At 44.4% G+C, this 19040-nt stretch overlaps 1 protein-coding gene across 18 annotated transcripts in view; it reads right to left on the reverse strand.

Annotated features, from left to right (window-relative positions):
• GBF1 (golgi brefeldin A resistant guanine nucleotide exchange factor 1) overlaps positions 1-19040 on the reverse strand; it is a 193941-nt gene that overhangs the window by 58210 nt on the left and 116691 nt on the right. For all 18 annotated transcript variants that reach the window (XM_065551565.1, XM_065551572.1, XM_008171363.4 and 15 more), the window contains one exon: positions 8002-8133. In XM_065551565.1, the coding sequence (XP_065407637.1) occupies positions 8002-8133 (132 nt within the window). Of the gene's footprint in view, positions 1-8001; positions 8134-19040 lie in introns of those variants that run through there.

A 19040-nucleotide genomic window follows, 5' to 3' on the forward strand; every position in this document is an offset into this window, starting at 1 on the left:
TGGAAGCGAATTGGCCTTGTGCACTTGGCAGAGAAGCTGCAGCAGATTCTCTCTTCAGCTCTAGTAGCATTCACACCTCAACCACTGAAGTCTACATATTAAAGAAAGCTGCCCTTGTTGTGTTCCATGCCCTCCATGTCCCATCACAGACAGCGGGCTCAAGAGCGCTATGCAGGTTCTGAAAAACTACCATGTAAGAAACATTTTTCACAGCTACACGCATGGCAAGGGATGGCATCATGCTATGTAGCAGCCTGCCATTGGATCAGGCATGGATACTATTGGCTGAGGGACAGTAGCCCACCAACACAGCATGCATCCCTATCTTATACAGATCTTGCCTTCTCTGATGGGTTTGTTTTTACATATTTGGGCAATGCTTATATAACTCATCATTATATAATGTCTTATTAAACTGATCAGAGTCTGTCAGAGATTTGGATTGGTTATTTCTGACTCCACGTCAGTGGCATCCTGTTGAGCACTGACACTTGGTGGCAAAAGGCAGCACATGGACCTCAATGTCAGAGAGATGATAGTTTCTATCTGGTGGCCTGACTTAAAAGTAGATATTTCACTGCTTAGGATACACAATGGCTTCTACCATTGCTATCATCAGCTCAGCTCCACCCGTGGTGATGCTAGTGTAGACTAACTGAGCTGGGTTAGGTGACCTTGTGATTTTAACTACTGGCTCTCATCTTTTGAGGAATTCAGGGGTCCTCTCAGCAGGAGCTTTAAGGGAAGTGGAATAATCGGAGTGGGGAGAATATGCTTCAAACCTCTCAATAAGCAAGCTCTTCTGCAGCTACAAAGAGCAATGGAGCAAAGATAGGCACATCCAAGTGACTCAAGTAGTAAATCAAACTAGCTGTAAAAACAGGTAGCAGACCCAAGGTACAGTTGCTATAATTTATTCTCATCACTTCCATTGAGGAGAATGGGAAAAAGGAACAATCAAGTGTTTTTTATTTTAATAAATATGAGAAGGTTCAGGGACAATGCAGCATGTAAGAGTTAGGAACACAGGGAAAAAAAAGCTTAAAAGGCCTACCCACGTGTTATCCTATAGATAGTCATAGCACAGCATGAAGTTAACTCATTCCCCAAGACTTGGGCTAATTAGCTAGTCATTTATTACTGGTCAGACTGCTGTACAGGTTCTTAGTAGCAGATGTATACACCAGAAAATAAAACTAAAAAGAACCATGTCAGAACTGGAAGGGGATTCTTATTCTCACCACAATATAAACCAATTCTACTGCCGCAGGAGGTAGTTATTTCTCTCAATCTACACAAGATGGATCATCTCTACTGCAGCATACAAATTCAAAGAGCGGCTACCCTGTGGTGCCGAAGGTAGAGCTAAACTGGTGAAAATCCAGACTGCACCTATAGACACGCTGAGCCGAGTGATGTTGAGAGCGAAGGTTTGTTTTAGAAGTGAAAATCTAGAAAGCTGCTATGGACATTCTGAAGTCCATGACATGTATGGTGATCGCAGCAAAGCAAATACGTTTCAAAGGGAAAAGTAGAGAATATGCTTTTGAAATTCACTTCAAGCCTTGACTGAAGGTTAAGGACTGCTCAAGACCTCTAGATAGGTTTTGTGAAGTGCGGCGGAGGAGTCAATGGTCGTGGTACATGTTGATACCAGTGAGGTAGAGAAAGGTAGGAGAGAGGTTCTAGAGGCCAAATTCAGGTTGCTAGATAAAGAGAAGAAAGGATCTCCCTGGTAGCATTCTCTGAAATGCTTCCAGTTCCATGCACAGGGCCAGTTAGACAGGCAAAACTACAGGGTCTCAATGCATGGATGAGATGGTGGTGTTGGGAGGAGGGATTTTGGTTTATTAGGAACTGGAAAACCTTGTGGGAAAATGGAGCTTATATAGGAAGGATGGGCTCCATCTAAAGCAAAACAGAACCAGACTGCTGGCATGTAAAATGAAATAGGTTGTAAAGCAATTTTTAAACTAAGGGCTGGGAGAAAGCCCACAGGTGCAGAAGAGCACATGGCTTGGACATTGACATGCCTTCGGGGACGGTTTATTAAAAAGAGATACTCTATTACCCTTATGAAGGGGAGAGGACAGAAGTTGAACAAAGTACAGACAGGAACTGAAGAGAAACAGTCAAACGAAAAAATCCCATTCAGTTACATTACATGAAGGTAGACAATTAAATACTGACAAATTTAATAAATGCTTGTATACAAACGCTAGAAGTCTAAGTACTAAGATGGGTCAACTTGAGTGCCTTGTATTAAATTAGGATATTGATATAATAGGCATCACAGAAACTTATCAATGGAAAATGGTAATACCAGGGTACATAGAGTCAAATATAAATGAATCAAATTGTACCACAAAATCTCTATAGACAGAAATTCCGTACTTGAATATTAAGAGTATAGCAGTAGGAATATACTGCTGACTACCTGACCAGGATAGTGATTGTGAAATGCTCAGAGATTAGAGAGGCTACAACAAAAAAAAAAAAAACAGAAAATCCAGTAATAATGGGGGATCTCAACTTTCCCCATATTGACTGGGTACATGTCACTTCAGGACAGGATGCGGTGATAAAATTTCTAGACAATATTACTTTTGCTTCTTAGAGCAACTAGTCCTAGAACCCACAAGAGGAGAGGCAATTGTTGATTTAGTCCTAAGTGGATCACAGAATCTGGTCCGAGAGGTGAATATATACCTGAACCACTCTGTAATAGCAACCATAATGTAATTAAATTTAGCATCCTTGTAAGGGAGAAAATACCAATAACATTCACCACAGTAGCATTTAACTTCAAAAAGGGGAACTACAAAAAAAAAAATGAGAAAGCTAGTTAAACAGAAATTAAAAGGAATAGTCACAAGGGTGAAATGCCTGCAAACTGCATGGAAATTATTTAACAAAGACATACCAAAGGCTCCAACTAAACTTGTATCCCAAATTTTAAAAAACAGTATGAGGAACAGCAGAGTAAAAGAGACAAAAGGGAATCCTTTACAAATTGGAAGTCAAAGCCTACTGAGGAAAATAGAAAGGAACATAAATTCTGGAAAGTCAAGTGTCAAAGTATAATTAGGAGGGCCAAAAAAGAATTTTAACAACAAGTAGCAAAAGACAAAAACTAATAGCAACTTTTTTTGTTTAAGTATATCAGAAGCAGGAAGCCTGCCAAACAGTCAGGGGGGGGCCACTGGATGATCAAAGTGCTAAAGGAGCACTTAAGGAAGACAAGGCCATTACAAAGAAACTAAATGAATTCTTTGCACTGGTCTTCACCACAAAGGATGTGTTGGAAGTTCCCACACCTCAGCCATTCTTTTTAGGTGACAAATCTGAGGAACTGTCCCAGGCTGAGTGTCAATAGAGAAGTTTTTGGACAAACTGATAAATTAAAACAGTAATAAGTCACCAAAACCAGATGGTATTCACCCAAGAGTTCTGAATGAACTCAACTATGAAATTACAGAACTACTAACTGTAGTATGTAACCTATCACTTAAATCAGCCTCTGGAATAGTTGACAGAAGGATAGTGAATGTCACATCGATTTTTTAAAAAGGCTCCCAAGGCGATCCTGGCAATTACAGGTCAGTAAGCCTAACTTCAGTACCAGGCAAATTGGTTGAAATTATAGTAAAGATCAGACACAATATGTTGGGGAAGGGTCAACATGGCTTTTATAAAGGGAAACCATGCCTCACCAATCTATTAGAATTCTTTGAGAGGATCAACACACACATGGACAAGGGTGATCCAGTGGACACAATGTACTTGGACTATCAGAGAACCTTTGACAAGGTCCCACACCAAGGCTCTTAAGCAAAGTAAGCAGTCATGGAATAAGAGGAAGGTCCTCTCATAGATCAGTAACTGGTTAAAAGATAAAAACAAAGGGTAGGAATAAATGGTCAGTTTTTACAGTGAAGAGAGGTAAACAGCAGGTTCCCCCAAGGATCAGTACTGGGACCAGTACTGTTTAACATATTCCATATGATACGGAAATAGGGATAAACAGTGCGATGGCAAAAATTTGCCAACAATACAAAATTACTCAAGATAGTTAAGTTCAAAGTAACGGATCTCATTAAACTGGGTGATGGGGTAACAAAATGGAACATGAAATTCAATATTGATAAGCGCAAAGTAATGCACTTTGAAAAACATAATCCCACCTATACATACAAGAAGATTGGGGTCTAAATTTGCTGTTACCACTCAAGAAAGATCTTGGAGTCATTGTGAATAGTTCTCTGAAAACATCTGTTCAATGTGCAGAAACACTCAAAAAAGCTAACAGAATATAAGGACCCATTAGGAAAGGGATAGATAATAAAAGAGAAAATCTCATAATGCCACTATAGAAATTCATGGTATGCCCACACCGTGAATACCATGCGTGCAGTTTTGGTCGCCCCATCTCAGAAAAGATATATAACAATTATAAAAGTTTCAGAGAAGGGCATCAAAAATATTTAGGGGTATGGAACAACTTCCATATGAGGAGAGATTAAAAGACTCTTAGAAAAGAGATGACAAAGGGGGGATATGATAGAGATCTATAAAACCATGTAGGGTGTGAAGAAAGTGAATAAGGAAGTGTTATTTACCCATCTCATAACACAAGAACCAGGGCTCACCTGATGAAATTAATAGGCAGCAGGTTTAAAATAAACAAAAGGAAGTACTTCTTCATACAACACACAGTCAATCTGTGGAACTCGTTGCCAGGGTATGTTGTGAAGGCCAAAAGTATAACTGGGTTCAAAAAAAGAACAACAAATTCATGGATGATAGGTCCATAAATGGCTATTAGTCAAGATGGTCAAGGACACAACCCCATGCTCTGGATCACTCAATAATTGCCTTGTTCTGTTCCCTCTGAAGCATCTGGCACTGGCCACTGTAGGAAGATAGGATACTGGGCTAGATGCACCATTGGTCTGACCCAATATGGCTGCTCTTATGTTCTCTACAGCGTCTATCAAAGAAATCGGTTGCTAGTCATCCTGTAGAAATAGCAAAGCTCAAAAAATAACTAATCCAAAAGCAAATGCACTGGGAAACAATGGAGATGAATTCAACTGACATTAATATTGTCACAAGGTTTCCTGTTGCTGCAAAATATTGCCATGGTATATACAGAATGTAAGTGTCCAAGCAAAGATGAAGTGTTTATTTCAGAGCAGAAGACAACCTGTGACAACATTCTGTAATGATGAATATTTCTACCAAACTACATGCATGATGGATACTTAATTGTTTTACTTGTTTTCTTTTTGGTTTGTTTTTTAACCATGATTACCTGTTCTGTTCATTCCCTCTGGGGCACCTGGCATTGGCCACTGTCAGGAGATAGGATACTGGACTAGATAGACCTTTGGTCTGACCCAGTATGGTCGTTCTTATGTTCTGACTGGACAGCACACTTACAGGCTGCACGCTACTCCATTAATAAATGGCTGCATTAATACCAACTCATAACAGACCTTTGCCAGTTGGAGATCAGATCTCAAAAAGTGCACTCAAGAACTGTGTTACTCTGAAGAGGATGTTTTCTGATTTAAGAGGTTTCAACCACTCTCTCTCAATACTGGTTAGACAACTGACTAGCTGGCAGAGACTCCATCTGAGAGAATGAGAAATGTGTGTTGTCCACAAAATGCCTTTAGGAGTAGGAAGAGGGAGTTGTTTATAAACATATTGCATCTCAAGACACCTCCTCAAACGCGTTGTGTTAAATATACCAGTCCTTCCACTGCGCGCTGGTCTTAAACCCCAAGTGCAGAGCACAGGCCATCTGCTCCCACACAGATCTAATGAATGCCAATTTTGGAAAGGGTTCTGGTTTGGTCATTCAATTACCCAGAGTTAGAAAGCACAGCAAACATCAGCCACACTACATTTCCCCACTCTTCTTCCCTGTTTATAATCTTGCTTGTTACGAAGAATTTTACACTTTGTGTATCTTTATATAGCACTTTGATAGTTCCTGTGCTGGAGTGAAGTAAGTTAATATTACAAAAGAGAAGGTAAGAATGACAGGACTTTAATATAACAATGCAGCCCCAGCCAGACATTCAATCAGCACCGTTAATCCCAGCCTCATTGGTGTCTGGAGAAGCACAAAAGGCAAGGCCCCTGCAAACATCACCTAAAGCAATCACTGAGAACTTGGATTACAGGTGCTGTTCCAAAACAAAAACCAAAGGATTCTGCCATTGCCTGCAAAAATCACACACCCCATACACTTTAGAGATGGCCTCTTGCTGGGGAGCTCTGGTGTGACCTGTAGCTAATTAGGAAGTTAAAGAATGTTGTCAAACTCTCAATCATTTTCTGTCTAGCTTTGTTAAAATAAACAATTGAAATCCTAAACCAACTGTCTTTAGCCATTTATGCAGTTACCCTGCTGACTGAAACGCAGTGTGTCTACTGTATAGGTGACCCTACCTTTTAAAACACACAGCTAAAAGCGTATCTGACATTTTGGTCCTACTTCCCAGTTCACAAGCAGGCACATAGGAAGTCATCGTGTACTCATTCCACTTAGAAACGGTCATGTCCTCTTTCTACCAGGATACAACAGAGCTGCACTGTTGCTTACATTTTCAAAGGTGCATGTGCTAGGAATGGTTTATTTGTTGCTAATGCATTTATTGTCACAGTACATTATATTAAAATTACATTAAAAGTTTGGCGATATCCCACCAGTTAAGCATTTAATTTTACTATTACACACACCACTGCAGAGAAACCAAGGTACCAACCAGAAGAAACAGACTGAGATGCCCATTTTAATAGGTCACAAAGATCCCAGTTTCTTGGCATTTCTTTTCTTAACTTGGGGACTGGGTTTCTTATGCTGAAGTGATGATTAGATTCACCTACAATACAAAGCTTTCTGGTAACAAGTACCTGAAACCTAAGTAAGCAGGACCTGCCATTTGTCACTAGATTCCAACTCCACAACCACTCCACCCTGTAAACACAAGATGTAGGAGACGACCTTAACTTTTGTCCATCCTTCAGATGCAATGCCTGGCTTCTTTGTTCCCACTAGCTCTCTGCCACCTCAACACAAGCAGCAGCACATAGCATGTTCTGCGATGATTGCTGAACACAACTCAGTGCATACAGCCACGAGGGGGTGCTACAGAACAACGCAACATGCACCACCCTCCACCCCTAATCTAGTGATGTTCCTAGATTCTAGTAAGCACAAGAAGAGTTTCAAGTTTACAATGAACCCTAATCTCCCATATGGCTAATTTAAAAATATTAGTGCCACAAGTTGATTTTCCCCCCACTGCTCCCAAGAAATACTCTCTCTTTATACAGACAAAGAAGTAATAGAAAAAATACTGCCATGTCAACTGTGAGAAGTGAGTTTTTCCAGGAGCTGACAGAGACAATGTAGGCCACTGGACAGGGACTGGACTATAAAAAAATCCACCTATCACAGAACCGTCAAGATCTGGGAATACCTCCCCCAAGTAACCCTGCTGAGTTTATTGTGTATGTGAACCTATTATTGTAACCCTTGCCCTCATTCTCCACTCTCCCTTCCCACCTTGTTATACTGTGTCTGAAATCACATGGCAAACACTCCAGTGCATGGATTGCTCCTTTATATATTTCTGTGACATACCTAACACACTTCTAGGTGCTTAAATTAAATATTCCAAATGCCCTGAAATGCCTGTAATGGTTAGAAAAGACTAGAAGTCCTAGAGCTATTTACTACCATCTACTACCATTCTAAAGCTGTGAATGGCACTAGTCAGCATCATATGAACCAAATTTACAGAAAAAACACTTCCCCATTATTTCCAAAGTATTACTAAAGACTCTGTCATCCCCACACCATCAGCCCAGGTAGACTTCAACCCTGAGAAGGCTGCAAATATGTATTACCCCATTATGCATGGGATTTCCAGAGCATACACTTGGCTGGCATTTTGGGAAATGCCAGTGATCCAAGCCCCATACCTATTAATGCGTATGAGAGGAACTTGTTCACAGATGTCAGGGCCAACCCAGTGATGGGACCTGTAGTGTCTTCAGAACGGATTACTTCCAGGAAGGGTCGGAGAAAGACATTGGGTTCAATTTCCGAAAGCTCTGTAAGAAAAAGAGAACATCATTAGAGACTTAGCTTTCCAACGGCCAGACCACAGAACTAAAAGCCATTTGTGCTAAAAACAAATTCTTGTAACAGGGGAGTAAGCCCTGTGGGACCTTGGTGTAAAGCCAGGATGATCATCCCTTTGGTGACTGGCAGTATGATTCGAGCCTGAGACAACATGCTCGCAAACTCCAACAGCATACTACATACTAAGTCCTCACATAGCCAATTTGCTCATTAGTCTCATTCATTAGGTTGCATTTAATTTCCCCTCTAAGTAGCTGTCCAAGCTCAGTCTCTCAGGGAGGAAGACGTAGAAGTGGCTCATTACTCATTTCAGAAGATTGGTGGGAAGGTGGGGGCTGCTCCTAAAAAATGAGCACCCAGAGAGAGGAAGGGGTTATGAAGCTCCTTAATTCTTATGCAAATGTAGTGATCTTCTAAACAGCCTTCTGGAGCCTCCTGTCTGAGCTCCCATTGTAAGAGCACTATGTAAACATCACAGAGCTGCTGCTCCTTATATTAATGCTTTAATTAATTGGCAGATATTGCAGCATTTTCCTTGGATGCCTGTAATGTGATCAAATTAGCTGTATAAAACTTGACTCATCCTTCCCCATTCCCTCACAATATTCACTATCTGTGTGCATAGTATATCCACCACCTACATCTATAGTGTGAATACATGACCACATTTGCTGTGTCCCCCCCACGGGCTTGTATTGAAGTCCGTGTTCTAGACCAATTTCATTTTTAGGCAAGAGAAACTGAGCCAAACCATTTTAGACACCTTACCTCCTCCCCCAAACAACCGTGGCCTTCAGACTATACATCTAAACTTGGGAGTGAAAAAGGGGCAATTACTTACCTGTAAACGGAGGTTCTTCGAGATGAGTGGTCCCTATCTGTATTCCACTGAGGGTTATGCGCATGCGCCATGCACCCAGACCTTTTCAAAGTAGTAGCATCCATTGGCCCATGTCTGTGCCCTTGCATTGCCTCGTGGTTTTGGCCAAGCAGATATAGGGCAAGGCAGACCAACCGCATCTTCAGTTCCTTCACTGCAGATCTACCAGATCCACAGCAGATGGGAAAGAGGATGGAATTGGAATACAGATAGGGACCAAACATCTCGAAGAACCTCCAGTTACGGTAAGAAACCATCCCTTCTTCTTCAAGTGATGATCCCTATTGTATTCCACTGAGGATTATTAACAAGCAGTACTTAACTAGGAGGACAGTGTGGGAAGATGACGAAACCGTGGAACGGAGGACTACTGCACCAAATGAGAATCATGCACTAGAGCAGCAGTCACCAAAGTTTTGAGGGTTGCAACTCCCTCATTCTGCCCTCCCCACCCCAAGTCGGGGCTGGGAGTGGGGCTGCGTCTCACGGGGCGATGCAAACAGGGTAAGGGGGCTGAGGCTGAGGTCGCAGCTGCGGGTGGGTCTGGGGCCGGGGCTGGAGACAGGGGTGGGAGTGGCGCTGCTGCCGGGCTGTGATGGGGTACAGCACCCGGACCCACAGCAAGGTGAGGCTCCACTCCTGGCCTTGCCCCCAGCCTCAGCCCCAGGCTGGGAATGGAGCCCCAACCAGTAGACAAGGATAGAGACGGGGCCAGGCATGCGCAGGGCCGAGGACACGGCTGGGGGCCAGACCGGAGCAGGGCTGGGGGTGGGGAGGGGCTGGGTGGCACTCCCACCCCACCACCGCGGGGGCTGGTCCAGGCCCTGCCACACACACCCCCAGACAGACCTCCACGCCCCACAAGGAGGGTGCGCCTCACACTTTGGTGACCTCTGCACTAGAGCATAATGAGAAGAAAAGGTGTGTACTGGACTCCACATGGCTGCCTTCTATGTGTTTGTCGTGGAGCACGGCAGTAGCTGTTGCCTGCGCTCTCATGGAATGGGCCTGTATCCCATCTGGTGGGGACCGTCCTGGTAGTTGATTGCACAGTGTAATGCGCCCTAAGACCCACTTTGAGATTCTCTGGGTGGAGATTGCCTGCCCTTTAATTCTCCCCGCTATGGCAATGAATAGTCTAGATTTCTGGAAGGGCTTTGTCCTCTATAGGTAAAAGGCCAGGGTCCTATGGACATTGAGAGAATGAAGCTGCCGTTCCTCATTTGAGGCATGTGATTTAGGTTGGCAAACGTATGGGTTGGTTGAGGTGGAAGCGGGAAACCACTTTTGGTAGAAATTTGGGATGCAAGCACAGTGAAACTCTATCCTTATGAAACGTGGTGAAAGGGGGGTTTACCATCATGACTCCAAGTTTGTGAACCCTCCTTACAGAGGTGACAGCCACCAGAAAAGCAACCTTCATGGAAAGGAGAGAAAGGGAGCAGGAGTTGAGAGCAAGCCCCAAAGGCCTTCAAAGAGAGGAAATAGTCCAAGAGCATCAGGATGCCAACAGCTTTCTGTTGGGCCCAGGAGGTGAAACACGTCCATTTAGCTCAGTAGGCTCGTCTCATGGAACCCTTCCTACTACTGGAGAAGACGTGTCATACTGCCGACAAACATTCTCATGCTAGCAGAGGTGTCCATCCGAAAAACCAGGCTGTCAGGTGAAGCATCTGTGGATTGAGGTATCTGAGTCTGCAGTTGTGTTGTGAGAGAAGTTCCAGAAACGCTGGGAGTAGGAGTGGAGGATGTTTCGACATGCGGAGAAGCAGAGGAAACCAGAACTGGTGAGGCCAGAATGGAGCAATCAGGATGACCATTGCCCTCTCCTGTTGGAGTTGTGAAAGATGCATTGCAAGAGTGGTAGGGGAGGAAAGGCATCGTTGATCTGGTTCAACCAGTCGACAACCAGGGTGTCGCCTTCTGAATGGGCACTGACCCTTCCCCTTGAGCAGTATTGAATGCACCAAAGGGGGTGGGTTGGCAAGAGCATTGGGGTGCAAAGTGGTTGATGGCTCTCTAGATGCACTCACAAATATCACTTATGCAAAGACTGAGTGTGCTGCGTGGAGGGCTGACCATTGGCAGACCAGGCAGGGAAGACCTGTGGACCTTCAGGCACTTCTGTGGAGTTCGTAGGCTCACTAGTGGTAGAACTGGGGAGTTCAATAGCATTGTGTAGGCGATAGCATATATATTTTCATTTCAGCGCTGGTGTATATTTGCCTTGGGATTGAAGGGTGGGTCTAGAGTCTTTCAGTGAGCGTAAAGAATCATCAGTCTTCTGATTGAAGAGAGTGATTCATCCTCAATTGTGCTAGATACCTCTCAAGGGAAGCCTGAGGAACGTAACCAGGATTCCCTCCTCATGCCTATTGCAGTCGTCACTTTGTGCGAGGACATGTCCGCGGAATCAACTGCAGCCTGAAGTATGGTCCTGGAGACAACCTTGCCCTCCTCCAAAATAGCTTGGAAGCGAGCACAGTCCTGCTGAGTTAGCTTATCTGCAAAATCCACCATCTACCTATAGTTCAAGAAGTCATATTTGGCCATCAGCGCTAGGTAGTTCAAGATACAGAACTGGAGACTGACCGAGGAAAAAACTTTTCTACCCATAACGTCAAACCTCTTGCCCTCTTTGTCAGAGAGGGTGGTGCATGTGTGCTGTTGTCTGGACCACTCCTCATCAGCCTGGATCACCAGGGAATTAGGCAGAGGAGGGGAGAACAGAAACTCAGACCCCTTGGGGGGGACACAGTACCTCTTTTCTGCCCCCTTTGGGGTGGGGCGCATGTGTCCACAGTATGCCACATGGTGCATACCAGCTGGAGAATGGCATTGTTGATCAGTAGGGCCACTCCAGAGGATACCGATGCATGCAAGATGTTTAGTAGTTGGTGCTGACTGTCCTGCACCTCCCCCAACGGGATATGAAGAGCATTAGCTATTTTCCTGACCAGCTCCTGAAATTGATGGTAGTCATCCAGGTCATAGGAGGACGTCAATGACATAGTCACCTCCAGGGACAATGAGGGGAACCTCTTTGGATTGGTCGGTACCGTTGGAGCTGGGCTGACTGGCACATCGCTTCAAATGTCTCCTTGGCGAAGGATGGGGTGATGAGACAGGGCTGAGCAAGACGGTTCTGAAGGCAAACATTGGAGCCAGGAGCTGACTACAGCCCCATAGCGACCTCCATGAGGTGCTTAAGGTATAGGGCCCAGCCTTCCTGGGTACGGGAAGGGAAGGAGGCAGATATTGCACCTGGATACGACATGCGCTTCTCCCGAGCAGTACAGCCACCGTTGGTGCTTGTCGCTCAGTGAAAACAAGCGAAGGCAGGAAGCACAGACTTTGAATTCCGGCATCTTCAGTATAATCCAGTACCCTGCACAGGTGGCAGGGGGTTGGCAGGAAACCACCAAAGCGGCATCCCAAAGTCTTTAATCCTACAAAAGTTATTATGAACACTAAAGCTACTACAAAAATCAGCAAAATCCTAACTATGTACAAGAATAGAAACTGTTTTTCTGGAAAGTTTCGAAAGTGTGTCACCAAGCATGGGGGGGGGAGGGGGGAGAAGAGGAGAAGAGTGCTTGACCCCCCACTCCACCCCAGGCCCGGCCCCCACTCCACCCCTTCCCCCAATCCCCCACCTCTGCCCCCGCTCCACTTCCGGCCCCACCTGTTCCCGCCCCCGCTCTGCCCCCTTCCCTTCTTCCCAGTGCCTCCTGCACACCATGGAACAGCTGAACGCAGAGGGCAGGAGCGCTGGGAGGGAGGGGGAGAAGTTGTTCGGCAGGGCCATTATGGGTGGGAGGCACTGGGGAGGAGCTTAATATTTTTTTTTTCCCCCCGTCGGTGCTTTGGCACTGGAGCACACACGGAGTCGGCGTCTAAGTCACCAAGGACAAGAGAAAAGCAGAAGCTCCCACTCGGATTATGTGTTGGTGAGAAGGAACTGAAGACATGGTCGCTCCATCCTGCTGTTTATCACCTCAGGCGAAACCACGAGGCAATGCAAGGGTACATGTGCGGACCAACACACATGACTACTTTGAAAGGCTCCGGCTCTGGGTACATGGTGCATGAGCATAACCCTCAGTAGAATGCAATAGAGACCATCACTCGAAAAAGAATGTGCTATTACCCCAATTCCTGTTGCTTTGTACAACAGGAGTCCTCTGTACAGCGGCCACAGAGACAGGCAGATGCATGGAGTTGTATGTTGAGAAGGGAACTTTCTACCTGGGTTTGTTTAGGCTTGTGAGTTAGAATACAGGCATAACTTTGACTCAGGCTGGAGCTCACTTACTTTTCAAGCTAAATCATTCTAGTGCTGATAGTTCTCCAATGCCTTCCCACAATTCCCCCTGAAGGACAGACAATTTATCCCACAGCTGTCAGGGAAAGAATCCTAGAGTGTCTCAGCATAAATAACTAGAGGCAAGAGCAGAAACAGTGAGGACACAGTAACAAGGTTATGGCTTTGCAGTGGGATTGCTCACAGTAGGACTAGGACAACTTGGATGCTCAGACCCAGATGCCAATTACCCAGGTTAACTGTGTAGACATAGCCTAAAGCAAAGTAATATGGTTTCTTCTACTCCATTTGTAGTGAGAAAGAAAACCTGTAGACAAAAAACCACAAGGAGCACAGAAAGGATAATATTCTGATATGACATTACAACTGTACGACTTCTCAATAGCTCATGGAAATGCAGAGATCATGAGACATGCTTTCTACAATGCTTAAGAGTATGTCTACACTGCAATTAGACACCCACAGCTGGCAAGTGCCAGCTGACTCAGGGTTGCAGGGCTTGGGCTAAAAAGTTAATTGTGGCTTAGATGTTCTGGCTCAGGCTGCAGCACAAGTTCTGGGACTCTCTCACCTCACAGGGTCCTAGAGCTCTGGCTCCAGGCCAAGCCCCCACGTCTACACCACAATTAAACAGCCCTTTAGCCTGAGCCCCACGGACCCAATTCAGCTGGCAAAGGCCAGCCGTAGGTTTTAATTGCAGTGTAGACATATCCTAAATTTGCTTTATAGAACTGTCACAGGGTGACTGGCCCTTTAAGAGGGAGCAGGGCCAGTGCACCTGTGTCTGGTCATCTGACCCTAGTTAGGCTTAAAAGAGTGCAGCTGGGGCTATAAAGAGTCAGAGAGAGACCCAGTGAGGGGGAACTGGCTGAGAAAGAGGCAGGAAGCTGCAGGAAGCAGAAGCAGCAGGACTGCCAGAGTCCCCTGGCAGGGAAGGCAGTGAAAGCTGAAAATGTAATGGGCGAGCTGAGGAGCCGTTTTGTTTAAGTTTGGACAATAAATGTGCCTACAAGAGACAGAGCGTGGCAGTGAGTCGTTAGCAAACTGGGAAAAATCCCTGCCTTGTTATAAACACACTTTTCTAAGGTTACAGGCACCTGTGCAATATTAAAAATATACAAAACTAACGGATCTATATTGACAGACTTAGGATCAGCTTTGAGGAGGATGGCTATCTATCAAAACAGTCACCAAGTTAATCAACCCATCGTACATACCTGCCAAACTATTCACCCTTCCCTCAGCCCTCTCTTATAAGAATCCAGAAAGAAAGAGGAGTTGTGCTTTGAATGTTAATAAGTCAAGGTTTCATCAGGCCCGTGTATACTAACAGTCCCAGTGCTGAGGATCCCTCATAGAAAGAGGCCTTACATAACTAGACAGCTTCCTTTTAAGCCAAAGGCTGATCGCTCAGTGTCTGTTTCACAACTGCAGCAGTACCACACTGGGAGAGAGCTGGTGTCTCAGGTACCCAAGACCCATGCCACTCGGAGCCTTTAAGATTGTGCTTTTCTTGACAAGCAGAGATGAAAAAATTGCTCCTGCCCACCCAAAGGAAGCTTAGGACCTAACACAGTCCTGCCTCTGCATGGGAGACTGACACACATGACATCTCGAGGTCCCTTCAAGCTTTACTTTTCTATGAATCCCAAATTGAGATCCTGAGTAACAAACAGATGCACTGCCTCAGTTAAGGGGACTTATATAAATCTCTGCTGTTTCTTCCCTTACTAACAAGCTTCTCCTTAATCTTACCTGTGTGAAGCCTCAGCCAGTGAGTAACTAAACTGCATCAACTACATTGTCAAGACAGAAACAGAGCTGGGTATCAGGATACAGAACACACCATAGCTCATATTTCTCTCTCAACAACCCTACTAAACACCACACATACTATTTGAACAGGAGGGATGAGCGTACAGAGCCAGTGTGTTAGTGCGTATCACATGGTAATACGTTTCTTTATCCCGCATCTAGACCACATATAGGCCTTGTCTTCACTAAGGGCATGGCTACACTGGAAACTTTAAAGCGCTGTTGCGGGAATGCTCCCGCGGCAGCTTTGAAGTGCAAGTGTGGGGGCCACGAGGGGATTAGCTCTGAGCGCTGGGAGCACAGCTCCCAGCACTTGGAGCCTGTTTACACTAGCACTTTAAAGCACTCAGACTAGCTGCGCTCAGTGGGGGTGGGGGGGGGTGTGATTTTTCACCCCCCTGAGCCAGCAAACTAGAGCGTTATAAAATGCAAGTGTAGACAAGCCCTAAGAAAAAGGTGTGTTCTCAATCCAATTTAACTCTGGTTAACTAAAATCCTAGTAAAGACAAGGCAGTCTGTAGCCTTCACATAAATTAGGAGTTTGAGTGAGACTAGTTTTTAAACTATCTGCTACCTCATATGAAGGACTACAAACTGCCTTGTCTTCACTAGGATTTTATCTTTCGTTAATACACCATTTTCCCCACAGTGAAGACAAGGTCACAGAAGATTACGAATCTGCTACTGCCTTCAAGTTAGTGGTCCTGATTGTCAATTTCATGCTTTTACATCCAGAGGTCCTGGGTTTAATCCCCAAAGACAAACCTATCCAGGAACGTCACCTACATATGAGAAGCCTCAGGGTATATGAACCTTTATCTCTTTTGGGATGTCTCTGAAAGGGAGCACAGCCACTCACTAGCAACCCCATCTACTCCTGCTAGAGACAGCAGCAGATGTGTCCAGCAATGTCACACAATCAACAGTATCACAGGCAATTAACAGATCAAAATGATTCAGCACTGACACCTGATCAGTCTTCAGAAGATCAACTAGTGTTGTTGCTCTATCATAACCAGGCCAGAAAACAAGAACCAAGAGAGCCTAGAGTCCCCTTTGCATGCAAAAGCCTAGGCTTATTTCTGGATACAGCACTCAGCTTCTAGGATAGTGAGGTCTTTTACATGAAATTTGCTGTAAAAGACTTTACAATATAAATGAACACACTGTAAGCTGATGATACCACTGTGGTACCAAAAGGCTCAGAAATATCAGAACCCACGGAACAAAGAGCTGCAAGCCAGTAATGCAGGAAACGCCGGTTCCATCTCTGACTAAGTCTTGGATTTACCCTTAAAACCCTACAGAAAAGCATACAAGTCCTTAGCTCCTCAAAGGGCAACTCTCCTCCCCACACTTCTCCACTATTCAAATAACCAAAACTGTCCCCCATCGCAGTGGGGGGAGAAGCCTTCTGCTCTCTGCCTGCCTTCCCTCACCACTGGGTAGTGTTTTCAGCATGTTCTAGGGAAGCATCCTCTCCTCAGCTGCTGCTCGCTGAGTCACCTGACCCATACTGCAAGAGGTGGCAGGATCCAGAAGCAGGAAAAGATGGGACAGAGTCAAACCAGCAGAGGACCAAGAGGTTCCCTGCCAGGAGAAGATGGAGCTGGATGGAACCAGGTGCACTCTAGATTCTCAATCAGGATCTTCCTCCTCCCCAGTTCATTAGTCTCCTACAGGCACAAAACTCCAGTAACAAGCCATTACTGAAGTATACAACTACTCAGGATTTCCAACTTTCTTAAGAGTTAATTTGGGGATGATCACTCACACACTACACACCAAAATAACTGAAGGAGGCATAGTCTGGGAAGAAGATAAGCTGAACCCTTTTTGTGAAAGTAGCATAGGGAGGAAGGAGAACTACACGTTCCTTTTCCCACCAACAAACCAAAATCCAGATCAGAAAGGCTTGTACAAAGATTCACAGCTAGCAATCTTCCCTTCCCTGTTGCAAAGAGATACTATTTGGGGGGAAGGAGAGAAGACGAGCAGACATTAGTAATCCCCTCCCATAGACAACTGTTTGGGAGAGAATGGAAAGATTGGACTGACAAACTACTTGCCATTGCAAAATCAGTTGCTCTGTCAACTTCTCATTTGGGAATCTGAATATGAATAGAGCTTCTGATTTAAAGTTTGAACCACACAATACTGTTAAACACCCCGATAAACAAAAAAAATAAATCTGTGTTCATCCAATAAACATCACATTAACACTGGAAATAGTTACTTATATCTAAGGGCTTGTCTACAAGGAGCAGTAATGCAGATTACAGGGGTATGATTTGTACAGTGCACTAACATGTTGTGCATTAACAGGTCCATCTAGACCCTGCTGGAGTGCACTAAAGGTTCCCTAGTGTGCTGTAACGCAGTGCTGTTTGAAACAGTACTATGTTAAAGGCCACTAGGAAACATTACAAAGAGATTAATCATTACAGTATATACTACTGTAATGAGTGATGTATATAATATACATGAGAAAGTCCCCCAAACCTCCAATTTTTGGACATCTACATAAGACTCACAAATTGCTAAAAATAAATCCCCAAAAATAGAAGCCCTAATTATGAGATGGTGCTGTCCGTCTTTGTTCCCCCTCTTCACCGAGTTCTCTATTAATAGGATTTTTGCACTATTTAAAGATCTATTTCCATTAGGATCTCCATATATAGTTAAAAATATTAATATACAAATAGAATAGTGTTTGATATTTGGAATAATTACCTGTATTTTTTGGGAGGGGAGTGTAAGGAAAGGGATTGCTCCCTGAGCAAATCCAAGTACCTTCAGAGAGAGACTGAAACCCAGTGAAGTTTCTAGTGACCACCATCTGAAGGCTGTTCAGTGGCCTATGTGACATCTCTGGTCTCAGTCTAGTTCTTTAGGGGACTAGTGTCCATCATGTCATTAGGGGCCCCTTATTGGTTGTGTTGGCAGGTGCACCAAGGATTCAACATGCAGGATGATTGAAATCTTGTACCATCTTTTCATAAGAGGACTGAAGCTCAGTGGCAGTGCATTGTTATATGGCGGAAGCCTGTATAGCATGTGCCCATGCTATATGTTATCTATAAACAGACAACATCCCTTTCCTGGATTATAAATTCAGCACCTAAAAACAGCACTAACATTTCTAGAAAACTTTAAACATAATTCTTGAGCTTTTATTTAAACAAAGTCAACAGAGAAACTCATAAAAATAACACTACATTTATTCAGTGCTATTGTGCTTCTATAAGGTAGTTCAGAAGGTCTCCCATCCAAGGTTCACACAGCACTACAGCCAATATTGAAGAAAACTGTCAAGTTCAAAATCATATGCCCAGTACTTCCAGCCCACATATTGCAATTGCCATCTGTGCCCCTTCAATGTAGCTTTCTCAGCCATTACGCCCGGGGTTCTCAAACTGGGGGTCGAGACCCTCTGGGGGTTGTGAGGTTATAACATGGGGAGGGGTCGCAAGCTGTCAACCTCCACCCCAAGCCCCGCTTTGCCTCCAGCATTTATAATGATATTCAATATATTTTAAAGTGATTTTAATTTAAAAGGGGGGGGGGTCACACTCGGAGGCTTGCTATGTGAAAGGGGTCACCAGTACAAAAGTTTGAGAACCACTACACTACACCCTCATCTAGTCTCTACTGATAACAAAAACTGGACAAATTATCAGAGGAGTAGCCGTGTTAGTCTGTATCCACAAAAACAATGAGGAGTGAAGAAGTGTGTTTTTTTACGCACGAAAGCTTATGCCCAAATAAATCTGTTAGTCTTTAAGGTGCCACCGGACTCCTCTTTGTTTTTGTAAAAATTGGACAGCATCTTCCATTTCCCTGTTCTATTACTGGCT

The sequence above is a fragment of the Chrysemys picta genome, chromosome 7, assembly GCF_011386835.1.
Source record: "Chrysemys picta bellii isolate R12L10 chromosome 7, ASM1138683v2, whole genome shotgun sequence".
In the NCBI taxonomy this organism is placed as follows: domain Eukaryota; kingdom Metazoa; phylum Chordata; order Testudines; family Emydidae; genus Chrysemys; species Chrysemys picta.